This window comes from Sminthopsis crassicaudata, chromosome 3 (assembly GCF_048593235.1).
Source record: "Sminthopsis crassicaudata isolate SCR6 chromosome 3, ASM4859323v1, whole genome shotgun sequence".
In the NCBI taxonomy this organism is placed as follows: domain Eukaryota; kingdom Metazoa; phylum Chordata; class Mammalia; order Dasyuromorphia; family Dasyuridae; genus Sminthopsis; species Sminthopsis crassicaudata.
In genome coordinates, this window is record NC_133619.1 from 444,562,812 (window position 1) to 444,578,735 (window position 15,924).

A 15,924-nucleotide genomic window follows, 5' to 3' on the forward strand; every position below is an offset into this window, starting at 1 on the left:
ATCTTTTAGCTACTACAGAGATCCCCATAAATATTTTGGCTCTAGAACTGAAGGTGAGCTAACATGCTGAGTTTAAATATAAGCAAGGAAGAAAAAGCACATTGGGTCCTATTTATATTTCTATTGTCAGTATAAGTCAGTTGTTTAAGAGAGTTAAAATCTCTTCTTTTATTGAAGACATTAGGACCAGTCAATGGATAATAATGTGGTAGAATTTTATAAGAACAATTCACAGATTTTATATGGAATTTAAGCTCACTGTATTTTCATGTAATGATAATTATCCTATATAGCCTCCTTTAAGCTAACAAATGGTTATACTTCAGGAGCAATATTAGGATAAATTATATACTAGTTCACTAATTTCTTAATTGAAAGTATACAAAAAGACATACATATATTCCAAACTTGGGAGACTTGAATTCTTGCTCCATATTAGTGACTCTGTGAAAGCCTAAAAAAAACCAATTCCTTCCTATTAAATCTCACATTTTCTACTTCAAATATTCTAATTTTAATTGGTAGTTTCAACAAACTTGACATTAATAGTCTAAAAATTGAAGTGTCAGGAAAGACAGATGAGAAAACTACTCTGTATATAAACTGGGCAAATTAGAAGAGGAAACTTTACTATCCCAGTCCACTGGGGTATCCTTTAATGAAGCATAGTAAGTCATGAAAAAGTTCATTGCCATCAAGCCAAGTCAATAAGCATTTACTATGGCATTCATTGTACTAAATGCTGGAGATAAAGGGATGCCAAATTAATTCCTGCATTCAAATGGCATAGTAAAAAATAAAATTCATTTTTTTCAAATACCATAATGCTAACTCTCTCCTTTAATCATCTCACTATCTTTATGTAATAATTATCATGTTAATTGTCGTGTATTAAAAAATAGAAACTGAATATAGATCTTTTCAGAGATGTGATTTTAATAATTTTTCCAAAGATATACCAGATGATCTCCTCCATTTTCCATTCTTTGCTCCTTTTTGTCATCCTTGCTCAAATGGCACAATTTCTAAGATATTTAAATCTAGGAAATATAATAATGATGAAAATGGGATATGAAATGATAACAGTTAACTGACTTGAGATGAAAGGGAAAAAAGTTAGAGGAATAGACAAAAAATCATATTGAGATTGGCTGATTGTATAAGGAGACATGTAGCAATAATCTTTGTAGCTTCCCCACATAATAAAGAAAAGTAATAAAGAAAAAAGATCACAAAATATCAATTGTGAATATAATGAATTGACAAATGAAAAGAAACAATTGATTTCATCCTAATTTTCTAGTATTTTTCCCCTCTTTTCTCTTGAATCATTCCAAGTCTTTTTGTGTCTTGGTAAATAGTTTCAAATTATAGACGCTTTTCCCCCATGAGGTTACAAAGCATATGACTGTGATATTTGAGATGGATAGAATTTGGGAAATTGATATTTGGAAAAAAGACCAAACAAATATAAAAATCTCTAAGCATTTGCAACTCAGTATATTTTTTACCAGTCTTCACAATGAGATTAGACCCTAAAAATAAAAAATCTTCCCCAAATCAGGTTGATGGACAAAGAAAAGTAGAAGACAGATTAAGGGAATCTTTATCTTTTGTTCTATTTATTTGAAATTTCTTCCCTTCTGTTTTCATTCCAAAGGAGGAAAAAGGGTCTTCTTTCTACCATACTAACTTTAAAGACCAAAGGAAAACAAGAAGAAAGTCCGAATACAGATGCTGATTTTATTATTGGATTTTACTATTTAAACTGTCTTTTATTATTGAATTATCTGAACTGTGGATGCATGGATTTATCTCTTTTCTCTGAAGAGAGTCTGGAATGGGTCTCAATATGTACTAGGGGACAGATATATCCCAAGAACAAGAAATACAATTATGAAAATAATATTTTTTCAAGACAAGTTCACAGTCTTAATGTTTAGAACACTTAAATTCTATTAGAAAAAACTGAAGCACATAAAGATTAAATAACCTCCCCACGATTACACAGTGAGCAAGAGGAAAAGATAGGACTAGAGCCAGGTTTCCAGACTACCAGGTTCCATGTCTTTTTCACAGTAACATTTGTAATATGTATGAGTCTCATGCTAATCAAGCATCTCTCCCATTCATTTTACTAGCATTTCCTTCTAGTGGACATACAATTCTCTCTCTGGAGAAAGTCTGAATTGTGATGAAGCACTCTCCTTTGGCCTATAATTTTCTGCTTTATATTTTGAACTTCTGTTTTATAGAAAAGAATAATATCCTTCAAAACAGACTTTTAAAAAATACTTCTTTCATACAGTGTTAATACTTTCCTTGCCTTCTTCCTTTTGTCTTTGGAAAATAGATGAAGATATGTGTGTCATTTTACTCTCTTTGATTACCAATTCTATGAATAAATCAAGGTAATATGGCTCCTTATAGATGAAAGATAAAAGAGCTATAAACCTTTCCTAGAAAACTTTCCTATTTCAGAATAAGTCAATTACATTATGTTGATACGGATAATAAGATTAACTTACTTTTTTCTGTGATTTTTTAAAAAGTAATATAGTAACTGACAACCTTCCATGCATAACTAGATAAGTTACAATCTATAAAATCTCACTGCCAGGACTCTAATATCCCTATTGAAACTGAGGAAAAGCAGAATTTATCTCCCTTTTATGAGCCAAATAATATCTCCCTCTGAATGTCTCAGCAGCCTACTGATGTATATCAAAGGGACCCTTGGATAGATGAAGACATAGAAGCAGTTGTGTCTGTATAAAAAATGCTCAATTACTTTGAGCATCACACTTTGATAACTCATATACCACAACATGACATTTTTTTCTTCCTCTCACTATTTAACAGGAAGATGTTTGCTTCTTAAAAGATCTTTTTATTTTTACCCTTAACTATTCTAAAAACCATATTCTTACTGATCTAGTTTTATGACATATTAGAAGCTATTACTTCTTTTGATGCAAATGTGATACTAATAATGCAACACAAAACAGTAAGCACATCCAAAAAAATGTTGCAGCACAGATGGCAAAAAATTCTGTTACATTTTCGGAATCAGTTTGGCTTTGCTGATGATTTACAATGTAGCTCTTAAATGTCTAGTTGGTTAAACCAGAAAACTAAAGTTCAAATATGCTAATGGAATTAATTTAGTAATGAAAGTATTGTTCTAATCATACAAGTTTTTTTTTTTAATTAATGTAGCCACAGATAATTAGCTTTTTCACAAATGCTAGTTACTAGGATTGGGTGGTCCATTCTGCATACATATGATTTCTGTTCTTGACAATAATCTTTTACTTCACAAAATAATAGGAAGTGAGTGACTCCAAAATACCATTAACAATCACGATTTTTCAGTCGAGTGCATGTCACAAGACTAATCCATCAGAAACTTATAAAGACAAAGCACTGCAATCCCCATATGACTCCTAAAAAGGAATAGATGCAATTTTATTGAATATAAGTTATCATATATCTTTCCTGAAAATTAATAGGCAGACTTCATGTTTCAAGAAGCTATGTTAATTTTTATTATATATGATGAGATTTGGGGAATTCACTAACATCAAACTATAAGAAATGAACATATTTTAAGTATTGTGTATTTGAATATGTATGTATAATTTTACCTTGTATGCTTTTACTTATTGGTGCCATCAAAGTGTACTTTGTACCTTAGATCCATTAACTGTATCCCCATCTTTTTCTTCCATGTCTTACCTTCTCTATAGGGCTCTGACTGCCACTTCAGTTACTCTGGGAATGAGATTCTTATTAATTCTCCCAGGTACGATAGACCCAACCCTCAACACCATAATGTCATCATCATGCTTCAACTCACACATCCAAAGTCCCTCTTAGCTAGTGAAGTATTCCAACACGTCTAAACTTCCAATTGTTACCTAATGCCTAACTCACTTGACCTTCTTCCCTCCTGCCCATATGTTCTCCCATTAGACCTTTCCAGAATTTCTGCCTGGTAAACTAATCAGATTTGTCTATTCCTAAGGTCTTGAGTATCCTGGTCTGGAGCCCTTTCTAGTATACTCAGAGCCTAGATAATGACAAGAAAAGTCAGCACAGAATGAGTGCAAAAAAAAGAAGGGTAATAAAAACCTCATGTATCAACTAAAGAGAGTAGACAAAGAAAAATGGGAGGAAAAAGAGAAGAGAATAAAAAGAACAAGAGCAGAGAATTCAAATTTCTAAAATGCCCCCCTCCTCCATTTCCCACAGATCAGAATTAAAGAACCTCCATTATCATAGCCTCTAAATCTCTTCTCTTTGTACATTAGGACAACAGAGCATTATCCTGAGAATAAAATTACACACTAATACATTTAGTGGTTTTTATCTCTGTTCTCTAATCCATGCTGCTCCTTTGTATTTTAAGGACACTGCAATAATTATAGTGGAAACATTTATCCCTGTGTTCTTTTATAGGTCTAGTTGGGATTAAAAGAAAATTAAAAAAAAACAGCAACAATTAATCAGAAACAAAAATGAAATGATAGTATTTCTTCTTTCATGCTTCAAATGTCAATAATTCAGAAATGGCCCAGAGCATTACAAGACAATTTTTTGGTTATGTCCTGCTGTTAGAATTGAACAGCTGGGGACAAACCTAACTTCTCTTTCACTGGTGAGCACCATGACCTTGCAAAAGAAACCCTGTGGCAGATTATTATTTCATAATTACCCTCCATACTGATGTTGACACTTGGTCCTCTAATCACTGATAAAATATGATCTCTGCATGGAGCTATGGTGGAGGCAGAAGCAACTCTGACTGTGAAAAGGTGACAACTCCTAATGGCATTCTACCCAGGGAGCAGATCATGTTCACTTACTGTATAGCTACCAAGTGCGCTCCACAGTTACAATCACTATGGAGACAACTCAGATCCTAGTATCCATTAACAGAACATGGGAAATATGGAATTTGGCTCTCTCTTGGGATGAGAAAGAGAGGGGGAAGTTGACCACGCATATTCTACTCCCTCTCTTCTCTATGATGAGTAGAGGAGGAAGAGGATAATCTCTTGCTTTTTCTTACTGATTAGTTAACTATGCTAGGAATTAAGAGAACATATTTCCACTTTAAGCATTTTAAGTGTGAACCAAGTATGTGACTCTATGGCATACAGGGCACAGAAATCAAGATACCTCAGGTTTAATAATACCTATAAAAAGAGGAGGCTTACTGATCACTAAAGTCAATTCCAATTTTGACATTCTCTTGTGCTGTCCCAAACTACTTAACTTCTCTAGACTCAGGACTGTCATTTATAAAATGAAAAGTTTAGATGATATTATTTATACTGTTCCTTCTAGATTAAATCATCAATGAACTTTTCAACAAACAATAAGCTAGGTCACATGGTGGATGGAGTGAGCATAGAATCAAGAAGACTTTAACTCAAAATTGGCCTCAAACACTGTGTCACCTTAAGAAAGCCACTCAACACTTGTCTGAGGTAGCACCTCCTAGGATTGTTTAAAGGATCAAATGAGGTAATAATTCTAAATCACTTCATTCAAATAACTCATTCAATTCAAATATTAGACATTACTATTAATAATGAAAAGAACACTGAATTTGACATCAAGATTTGGGTTCAAATCATGATGAATTTCATGCTTACTAGTTTAGTTATATAACCTTATGTTGTATAACACAACTGACAGGGGGCTGTAAGGAACAAATGTAACATTTATAAAGAACTTAGCAGGACCTGGAGCATAATAAATATTCAATAAATACTTGTTTTCCTCTTTTTTTTCTCCCATGCTCAACACCAACACTATAAATTGTGCAGATCTATGTCTTAAAGTGAAATTTCTTCCAGGAACAAGAAGAGTATGTAAATGAATGTGTCATTTTGGCAGCCTTTGAAATATGAAGGGTTTTTTTCCCCCTCTATTTAGCTCTAAACTTTCTGTAAAGTTAGTATTTTTATAACCTGTGCTGAAAAGATAAGACTCAAGGATCGATAAAGAATCAAATGCAGAAACACTTTTTATAACTCAAGGACAAACTTTGTTCTGGAAATGTAATAGTTTGCAGTTGTACCTGAGAAAGAACACAAGGTTCAACCTCTAATAATCTGGTTCAATCTTTCTCTGTGCTGCAGGGCCTCAAATCTTTTAGAATCCTTTCTTTGGGAGAAGGTGTGTGTGTGTGTGTGTGTGTGTGTGTGTGTGTGTGTGTGTGTGTGTGTGTGTGTGTGTGTGTGTGTGTGTGTGTGTGTGTTGTGTGTGTGTGAAAAATTGTTACTGTTCCAATAGATTCTGCATCTTTAAAGAAATCTTAAGGGAAAGGTACACCAAGAGTCTTAGGGAAATTTTTGATTACACAAAAACCAAAATAAAACTATTGTATTCTACCAAGAAACATGTTACAACCTCAAATCGCTTACAATATTGCCTTTGACAATAGGTAACAGCCAGAGGTGTTTGGATTAATGAAAAAGAAAAATTAAAGAATTTTTTTTACACTTGGAGAAGCTAATGAATGGTTTCTACCACTTTGTTCCTAAGTTTAGTTTTTTTGTGAACTGAATGATGATGTAGGAGTTTGATCAGATGAGATGTAAAGAAAAGGAAAACAGAACAAATAGTAGTGGGGGATGTTTGTTGTTTTTTATATATACACATATACACATACACACATATTTGTAAATACATATATATCACTATGTAGAAAAATATTTTTAATACCTAGTTCCCAAATTTGGAGATTATTTATTAGTTGAGTACTGAATATTTCAACTGCTAGATAAAACAGATTCTACTTATTTCAGTGACTCTTCATCATTTGGAAGAAGATAAAGTAAGTCACTATATACGCTTAGTAATCAGAAATGCAGCAAGTTGGGGTAGTAGAAACTTGGAAATATCTGGGTTTAAATCCTGTTATTGCCATGAATTGCTTTTGTGATTATTAATATCAAAAGTTCTCTGTGATCACAAGGACTCCTCTAAGATTTTAAGTTGCATATGAGTTTTGTGCTTGTATCCGTGGAGGGAGTTTGCCTATGAGAAGCTTCCTATATAGATGAAATCCCAGATCTGAACCAAAAACATCAGAGGATTAAAGTCTGGGATAGTTAGTGACAGAATCAGCACCAAAATCTAAATCTTTCCACTTGACTCAATGTTTTTTCCCTTATAACAATGACCCTTGATATATTACTTGGGTTTCCAGTAATCTTCTCAATAGAGACCCTGGTATAATAAGGCCCCAAAGGAGAATGAGTTGATTAGGAGTTAGAGATGAAAAATAAAAGTCTGGAGAAAGGAATGTCAGGAAACTTGAAAAGGTACAAATTTGGATTAAAAAAAGAAATAAGATAGAAAGGGAAAGAAAGGTTTTTGCATAAGGTAAGAGAGGTTAGAACTTTCTGAAGTTGCCATAAATAATTCCTATTTGTAAATAAAGCTAAATTATTGAAAGTATGGGAGGATATTGCAAAATATCAGTACAGAGTATCCCAAAATTCTCTGTGCAATTTTTAGCTATAAAAGCTGGGTAAGAGAACCTATAAATGTCAGTTGTTCTACATTTTGGTGCTAAGGCCTCTAAATAGGTTATATGAATCATATTTGCAGCAACGTCAAAAGAATGCAGCCACCACTGTTAACAGAGGATTATATTATATTTTAGTCAAAACAATATAGGAAAAATTTTTAAATAAGCAAGGTAAACTTTTCTTTTATTTATAAGTAACACATTTTTTAGAGTTACTTAGTTTTTTGGCCTTTATTCCTTAAGTTTTACTTAACAAAAGTGGCCTAGAGAGTTCTAAAGACATCTTGTCTTACCTGAACTCTAAAGGCTCACCATCAATTATAGTCAATAAATAGTATGGGTTTTCAAAAGCACTAGATATAGTTGTGAAATAAAGGCTTTTTAGCAAGCAAATTTAAGACTAAATGCTCAGAAGTCCTTTGTTTTCTAGACAAATGAAATATTCCAACCACTTACTTAATAATTTTTTTAAATGAAAGTCTCCTTCAAGACAGAGAAAGACTTCCAAAATCTCTAACTGCAGAAAGTTTTTTTTTTAATCTTGTTTCCAATGTATTCACTCAATATTATATAACATATAAACCTGGAACATATAAATGTTGTATAATGAAAGCAAGAAATGCCTATTACATGGTTTAGGTCAGATTTAAATAATTAAACAGAACAGAAAGGGTATTAGGAATAGTACTTCATTCTTAGAATCAGAACACTCAAATAAGCAGAGGCCATATAGCTTTATCATTACCATGATATCAACATTCTCTATCATACATCACTAAAATGACATAGGTAGAGATATATATAAGTATTTTACATTTCAATGCATATGATTAAATACTCTATCAGTCATTTATATGCTATATGCAATGAATATGTGGATGCCAAAAAGCTTAGAAAAAGAGCTAAGATATTGAATGGCAAAACTAGGATCTAATTATCTCTGTCTCAACAAGCTAAAATGATTGATAAAACTGATTAAATTTAAATTTCATAGAGATTAATATAAAGATTTACATTTGGACTCAGAAATTAACTTCAGAAGTACAAAGTGGGAGAGGTATGCCAAATAAAAAGTTAGTCTGAAAAATAATTGGGGGTTTTAGTACAGTGTCATATAAGCCAATCAAGTTTCAAGATAGCTGATACTAGGCAAGACATTTTAGGAAGGCAATGATTCCTATTAGATAAGATTTAAAAGAAGCTGACCAAGTTGATAAAGACCCATGAAATCATGCCATGGTGGCTCAAGGTTTTTGGCTGAGAAAAGATATGACTTAGCAGAGTCATGACAGTTGTTATGATAATAATGACATAATATTGCAGCATATCTAGGGAAGTAATTTATAGTTGTCTTGCAGAGTATTGGGGAGCTACAAAGTCTGAAAACTATCATGTGAAAAGGAGATTAAACTCATTCTCCTTGATATTAGGGGCTATAACCAAAAGGAACCTATGTATGTAGTAGAGAGAAAAAGTTCATAAATAAATTTATATATATTGACATTTATATTGACATTTACCTGGTATAAAAATGTAACTATCTTTTAAAATTCATAAGGATCTAAATTATTTTCTGAGGCAAAAAAAGTGATTTTTAACTGAGGGAATAAAAGAATATTTACCTGCATGCCTAATACCTACATGTACATGGAAAATCTTATATTGTTTATATGTCTTGGGGTTGTTGTTTTTTAATATTAAAATGGAACAAACTCCAAAAGAACCATTCCAACTGAATATGTCAGAGCCAAAAGAGATAATAGATAAAATTAATTTAAACAATGTAAATTTTAAGTGATTTTTTTTTTTGGTTGAGGCAATTGGGGTTAAGAAACTTGCCCAGAAAGATGAATGGATGTCCATCAATTGGAGAATGGTTGGGTAAATTATGGTATATGAATGTTATGGAATATTATTGTTCTGTAAGAAATGACCAACAGGAGGAATACAGAGAGGCTTGGAGAGACTTACATCAACTGATGCTAAGTGAAATGAGTAGAACTAGGGGATCATTATACACTTCAACAATGATACTGTATGAGGATGTATTCTGATGGAAGTGGATATCTTCAACACAGAGAAGAGCTAATCCAATTCCAATTGATCAATGATGGACAGAATCAACTACACCCAGAAAAGGAACACTGGGAAATGAGTGTAAACTGAGAGTGTTTTTTTTTTGTTGTTGTTGTTGTTGTTGTTGTTTTGTTTTGTTTCTCTTCCCAGATTATTTTTACCTTGTGAATACAATCCTTCCTTTGCAACAACAACAACAACAAAATTCGGTTCTGCACATATATATTGTACCTAGGATATACTATAAGATATTTAATATGTATGGGAATGCCTGCCATCTAGGGGAGGGGGTGGAGGGAAGGAGGGGAAAAACTCGGAACAGAAGGGAGTACAAGGGATAATGTTGTAATATATATATATATATATATATATATATATATATATATATATATATATATATGCATATGTACTGTCAAAGAAAATGTTATAATTATAAAAATTAATTTAAAAATAGTTTAAAAAAAAAAGAAAAAAAAGAAACTTGCCCAGAGTCACACAGCTAGGAAGTGTTAAGTGTCAGAGTTCACACTTGAACTCAGATCCTCCTGACTTCAGGGCTGATGCTCTATCCACTGCACCACCTAGCTGCCCCATGAATTTTATAACACAAAAACTGATAGAACTTTTCAAGTTCATTCCTCTTCCTTCCTTATTTCAGAGGACAATCAGTTATTAGTTCAAATTCCTGTGAGATAGCTTACCTCTTTAGAGCATTTCAAAGGAAAAGATAAAATATAGTGTCCTGCCCATCCATCTCTAAAACAGAGTTTCTTAACCTGGGGTTTGAAAACTTAAAAAAAAAAATTGATAATGATATTTCAATATAGTCAGTTTTCCTTTTTTGCACTTAACAATATTCTGAGAAGAAGGTCATAGGTTTTACTATACTGTATGAGAGATCCATGACCCACCCTCCCCCCCCCAAAAAAAAAAGTTTTAAAACCTCTCATCCAGAAACGTTGCCTATTGCCCAAGACTCAGTAGAAATTATCTACTTTGCTTTATGGAAAGAACATGAAGGCAGAATCATACCTAAACAGTTTTAGAATAGGCCTAACCCTAGAATCATAAATGATCTCTTTTCTCTTCAAATTTCTCACAGCATTCTGGACATCTCTTTTACACTTGTCATATTCCATCTCAAATCATATTTATTTTTGTACTCATCAAATCAGAAGGTCGTTAAGAGTAAAGACTATGTCATTTTACCTTTATATTTGCAGTACCATGCATAGTGCATTCTGCATAGCAAGTAATTAATGAAATTAACAACTAACTAAAGAATTTTATCAAGGATCTATTATGATCTAATTTTTTACACTCTGTACCAAGTTCTGAGATATGAAGATAAAAACAAAAAATTTCTGCTTTCTAGAAGAATACATTTTAGGATCACAGGGAAAGAGCAACATATGTACACAAGTATAATATATCTCTTGGGATTGGTGTATGGAGGGAGGGTGTGTGTGGGTGTGTTGTGGGGGGTGACCATGGGTGTGTGTTTACTTTTTAGTATAAATATATTACTTCTTTAATGTTAGACTTTATGAAGGAAACTCTAGTGTTTCAGGGTTATAGTTTTTATGCTTTGGGTTTATAGCTTCTCTGCTAATCTATTGGTTTTTTGACAGGGAAAAGTAGCCACATTGTGGTAAAGTTCTCCCTGAAAATTTTCTGCCATCTGATACCACACCCCATCCTCCTTAGGTCTGCTCAGCATGAACTGTCTTCTGTGCTCTCCCTGCCTTCTTGCACCTGGTCTAACGGTCCCACCCTTGAGCAAAAACAGATTTCCAAAAAACTATTTTAATGACCTAAAAAAAATGACAACAAAGTTCATATGGAAAAACAAAAGGTCAAGAATTTCAAGGGAATTAATGAAAAAGAAATCAAATGAAGGTGGCCTAGCTGTACCAGATCTAAAATTATATTATAGGTTACCAAAACCATTTGGTATTGGCTAAGAAATAGACTAGTTGATCAGTGGAATAGGTTAGCTTCAAAGGACAAAACATCTAATAATGTTAATAATCTAATGTTTGACAAACTCAAAGATCCCAGCTTTTGGGATAAGAACTCACTATTTGACAAAAATTACTGGGAAAATTGGAAATTAGTATGGTAGAAACTAGGCATTGACCCACACTTTACACTATTCACCAAGATAAGGTCAAAATGGGTTCATGATGTAGGCATAAAGAATGAGATTATAAATAAATTAGAAGAACATAGGATAGTTTACCTCTCAGACCTGTGGAAGAGGAAGGAATTCATGACCAAAGAAGAACTAGAAGCCATTATTGATCACAAAATAGAAAATTTTGATTATATCAAATTGAAAAGTTTTTGTACAAACAAAACTAATGCAGACAAGATTAGAAGGGAAGCAATAAACTGGGAAAACATTTTTACATTCAAAGGTTCTGATAAAAGCCTCATTTCCAAAATATATAGAGAATTGACTCTAATTTATAAGAAATCAAGCCATTCTCCAATTGATAAATGGTCAAAGGATATGAACAGACAATTCTCAGACGGAGAAATGTAAACTATTTCTAGCCATATGAAAAGATGCTCCAAGTCATTATTAATCAGATAAATGCAAATTAAGACAACTCTGAAATACCACTACACACTGTCAGATTGGCTAGAATGACAGGAAAAGATAATGCAGAATGTTGGAGGGGATATGGGAAATCTGTGACACTGATACATTGTTGGTGGAGTCATGAATGGATCCAACCATTCTGGAGAACAATTTGGAAATATGCTCATTAAGTTATCAAACTGTGCATACTCTTTGATCTTGAAGTGTTACTACTGAGCTTATATCCAAAGGAGATACTAAAGAAGGGAAAGACACTTGTATGTGCAAAAAATGGGGCAGCCCTTTTTGTAGTAGCTAGAAACTGGAAATTGAATGGATGCCCATCAATTGGAGAATGGTTGGATAAATTGTGATATATGAATGTTATGGGATATTATTGTTCTGTAAGAAATGACCAGCAGGATGAATACATAGAGGCTTGGAGAGACTTATATGAACTGATGCTAAATGAAATGAGATCATTATACACTTCAACAACAATACTATATGAGGATCAATTCTGATGGAAGTGGATATCTTCGGCAATGAGAGGATCCATTTCAGTTCCAATTGATCGGTGATGAACAGAACCAGGTACACTGCTTGCATTTTTGTTTTTCTTCCCAGGTTATTTTTCCCTTTCTAAATCTGATTTTTCTTGTGCAACAAGATAATTGTATAAATATGTACACATATATTTAAGATATACTTTAACATGTTTAACATGTATGAGACTGCCTGCCATCTAGGGGAGGGGGTGGAAGAAAGGAAGGGAAAAGTTGGAACAGAAGTGACTACAAGGGTCAATGCTAATAAATTACCCATGCATATATTCTGTCAATAAAAACTATAATAATTTTTTAAAAGATGCACCTCTAGTACCTTTTTGTATTGTGCTCACTGTAGTATTAATAGTGATTAGCTGTTTGCCAGGTATCATGGTAAGAGCTTTTCAAATACTTCTCTTGCTCCTCACAATAACCCTGGGAGATAGATGCTATTATTTCTATCTTACAGATGTGGAAACTGAGGCAAGCAGAGATTAAGTGACTTGTCCAGATTACACAGCCAATAAAAAGCCAAGGCTAGATTTGAATTCAGGTCTTCCTGCTTTTTGACTGCAAGCATATCATAAACTCCTCTGGCAGTATGATAAAGCATACAGAGCCTCCGTCAAAATAATGTTTCAAATGCATAAGACAAAGTACAATGAAATTTTAAAATAAATGAATAGTAATATTAATTGAATACAATTCTCTACATTTTAAATAAGTTCATGGTCTTATGGTTAAGAACATCTGCTGTCATATAAGTGACAAAAACAAAACAAAAATTTCTGCCCCAAAACATTGATGCCCTTCCTCCTAGACCTGAGGTTCTTAACCATTTTTGTAAGAGATATGCCTTTGGCAGTATAGTGAAACTAATGGACCCTTTCTCAGATTTTTTTTTAAATTCATAATTGAAGGAAGTAGTGAATTTCAGCAAAAGAATAATGAAAAATGGAGATATAATTGGATCATTTTGGTGTCAGGGAAAAATATCATTAGTTTTGTAGTCAAATACCTGGTTTTAATCTTGGTTCTTCAACTTAGTCAATTAATCAGTTTATGTTTATTAAATGCCTGCTATTTTCTATTCATTTTACTAGGCAACTTGAAGTAATGATCAGACTCCAAGTCTGGACATGCAGAAACAGGACATGAACCTATCTTTCTGGCTAACAGGCTAATTCTCTACTCACTATATCATGATGCCTTTTAAAATTATTAGGGATAAAAAAAATGGAGAAAGCAGAACATTTCTAGAGGAAACTTTCTCTACCAAACTTAATGAAATTAGACAATTTAAACCAATATTCATAATAATATCTGCAATTGGACAGAGGTAGAAACATCAGATACTTCAATATTACAATATTAGGAAATGTAATTAGAATATTGAAGCTTTACCTACATATTTAAAAGGCAATTAATCAAGTAAAGAAGGGTTTCTTTTTATTTTGTTTTGTTTTATTTTGTTTTGCTGAAGCAATTGGGATTAAGTGTATTGCCTAGGGTCATACAGCTGGGAAATGTTAAGTATCTGAAACCAGATTTGAATTTGAGTCCTCCAGACTTCAGGTCTGGTGCTCTAACTACTGGGCTACCTAGCTCCCCCTAAAGAAGATATTGAGTAAGCTGAAATTATCTGAGAATAGGGAGTAGTATCTCTCCATTCATCCATCTACAAATGTATACATACATTTGTGTGTGTGTGTGTGTGTGTGTGTGTGTGTGTGTGTGTGTGTGTATTCACACCAGATATATATACTATAATGTTTTGTTTGGTTTTCTGGAGGTCTTGAAGCAGCCAAGTGTTAAAGTCCAAATCCTTTATTATCTCTTTCACTCTAGTTTCCTTGCCTGGGGCCTGGGCCAGCTTTCTACAGGGCCTTTCAGACCAGCCTTGGTCTCAGTGCAGGAAGGGCAGCCACCAAGATGGTGTGAGATGAAGTGAATGAATCTGGCTCTGAGTTCCTGCAGGCTATTATATACTGTATTATAATTATATTGTCATAGGTGTGAGTCTTGTGGAATTATATTAAGTAATAAGTACATGTACTGAACTAGAGAACTATTAATCACCATGCTAAACTAGATAACCATTGTCTCATCAATTCTACTGACTTAACACCTTGTAAGAATCCTTGTTTCAGAGTTCTGGCCCATAATAATATACATATATGCATACATATACATACAAATGTATACATACATTTGTATGTATATGTACATATATATATATATACATATACATACACACACACACAGACACACACACATGCACACACACAATTTTGGAAGGAAGACCAAGAATCCTATGCTAACAAAATAAATTTGGAACGACCATGTCTCTTGTAGGGCCCTATCTAGTTTCAGTATCTCATAATGAAACCAACCACTGACTTTCTGACTGAAAATTTTCATTGCAATCTCCACAGATGACTTTCACAAATAAATGGGACTTCTTAGATGCAGGTCATAGCAAGACAAACTAGGAGGAAACTCAATATGTGGAAGGAAGTACCATGGATTTCTGTTTCTCTTACTATTTGCTAACAATTCAAGAAACTCACATAGTAATTACTAATGGAGAAGACAATAACAAGAGTCATTTGCATAAGCTGATTTTAAATACTATTGTATGATAGGAAAACAACAAAACTAAGTTATAAGAAGATATTTATAGGGCTCTCACATTAGACTACTAATATCTTTTAATAATAAATTGTCATGAGAAAGAGACATGTTACTTAGCACATATTTCACCTTAAAATCTGGTTCCAGAAGTTTTATTTACATAGCTATCTTAATAAAGCTTACTAGAAAAGACAAATTGTCAAACATTTTCTAAAGTAAATGCACCATTTGCTCATACATAGAATTTTACTAATCTGAAGAAACACTTTCCCGCAGAAACAGATTGGTGTTGAGGCACACAACTATATAAGCATAAGAAAGTAGCTTAATGTTCCTACCTTCTTTAGGAACCGGACTCCATAGGTAAATACATAAAGGTAAAATGTAAATCGCCACCTGTAAAAGGTAAAATGCATATTATATTGGGTTAATTAAATGTATTTCACAATACCCTGTGTAATATATGAATGAAAGTCCTTTACTTCCTGCAAGGGAAATATAAGGAACTGAACATTTACAAAACCAAATGG

At 33.0% G+C, this 15,924-nt stretch overlaps 1 protein-coding gene across 2 annotated transcripts in view; it reads right to left on the reverse strand.

Annotated features, from left to right (window-relative positions):
• The window catches only part of CERS6 (ceramide synthase 6), a 287,494-nt gene that overhangs the window by 151,621 nt on the left and 119,949 nt on the right, over positions 1–15,924 (reverse strand). For both annotated transcript variants that reach the window (XM_074303199.1, XM_074303197.1), the window contains exon 4: positions 15,733–15,790. In XM_074303199.1, coding sequence (XP_074159300.1) covers positions 15,733–15,790 — 58 coding nt within the window. The remainder of the gene's footprint in view (positions 1–15,732; positions 15,791–15,924) is intronic.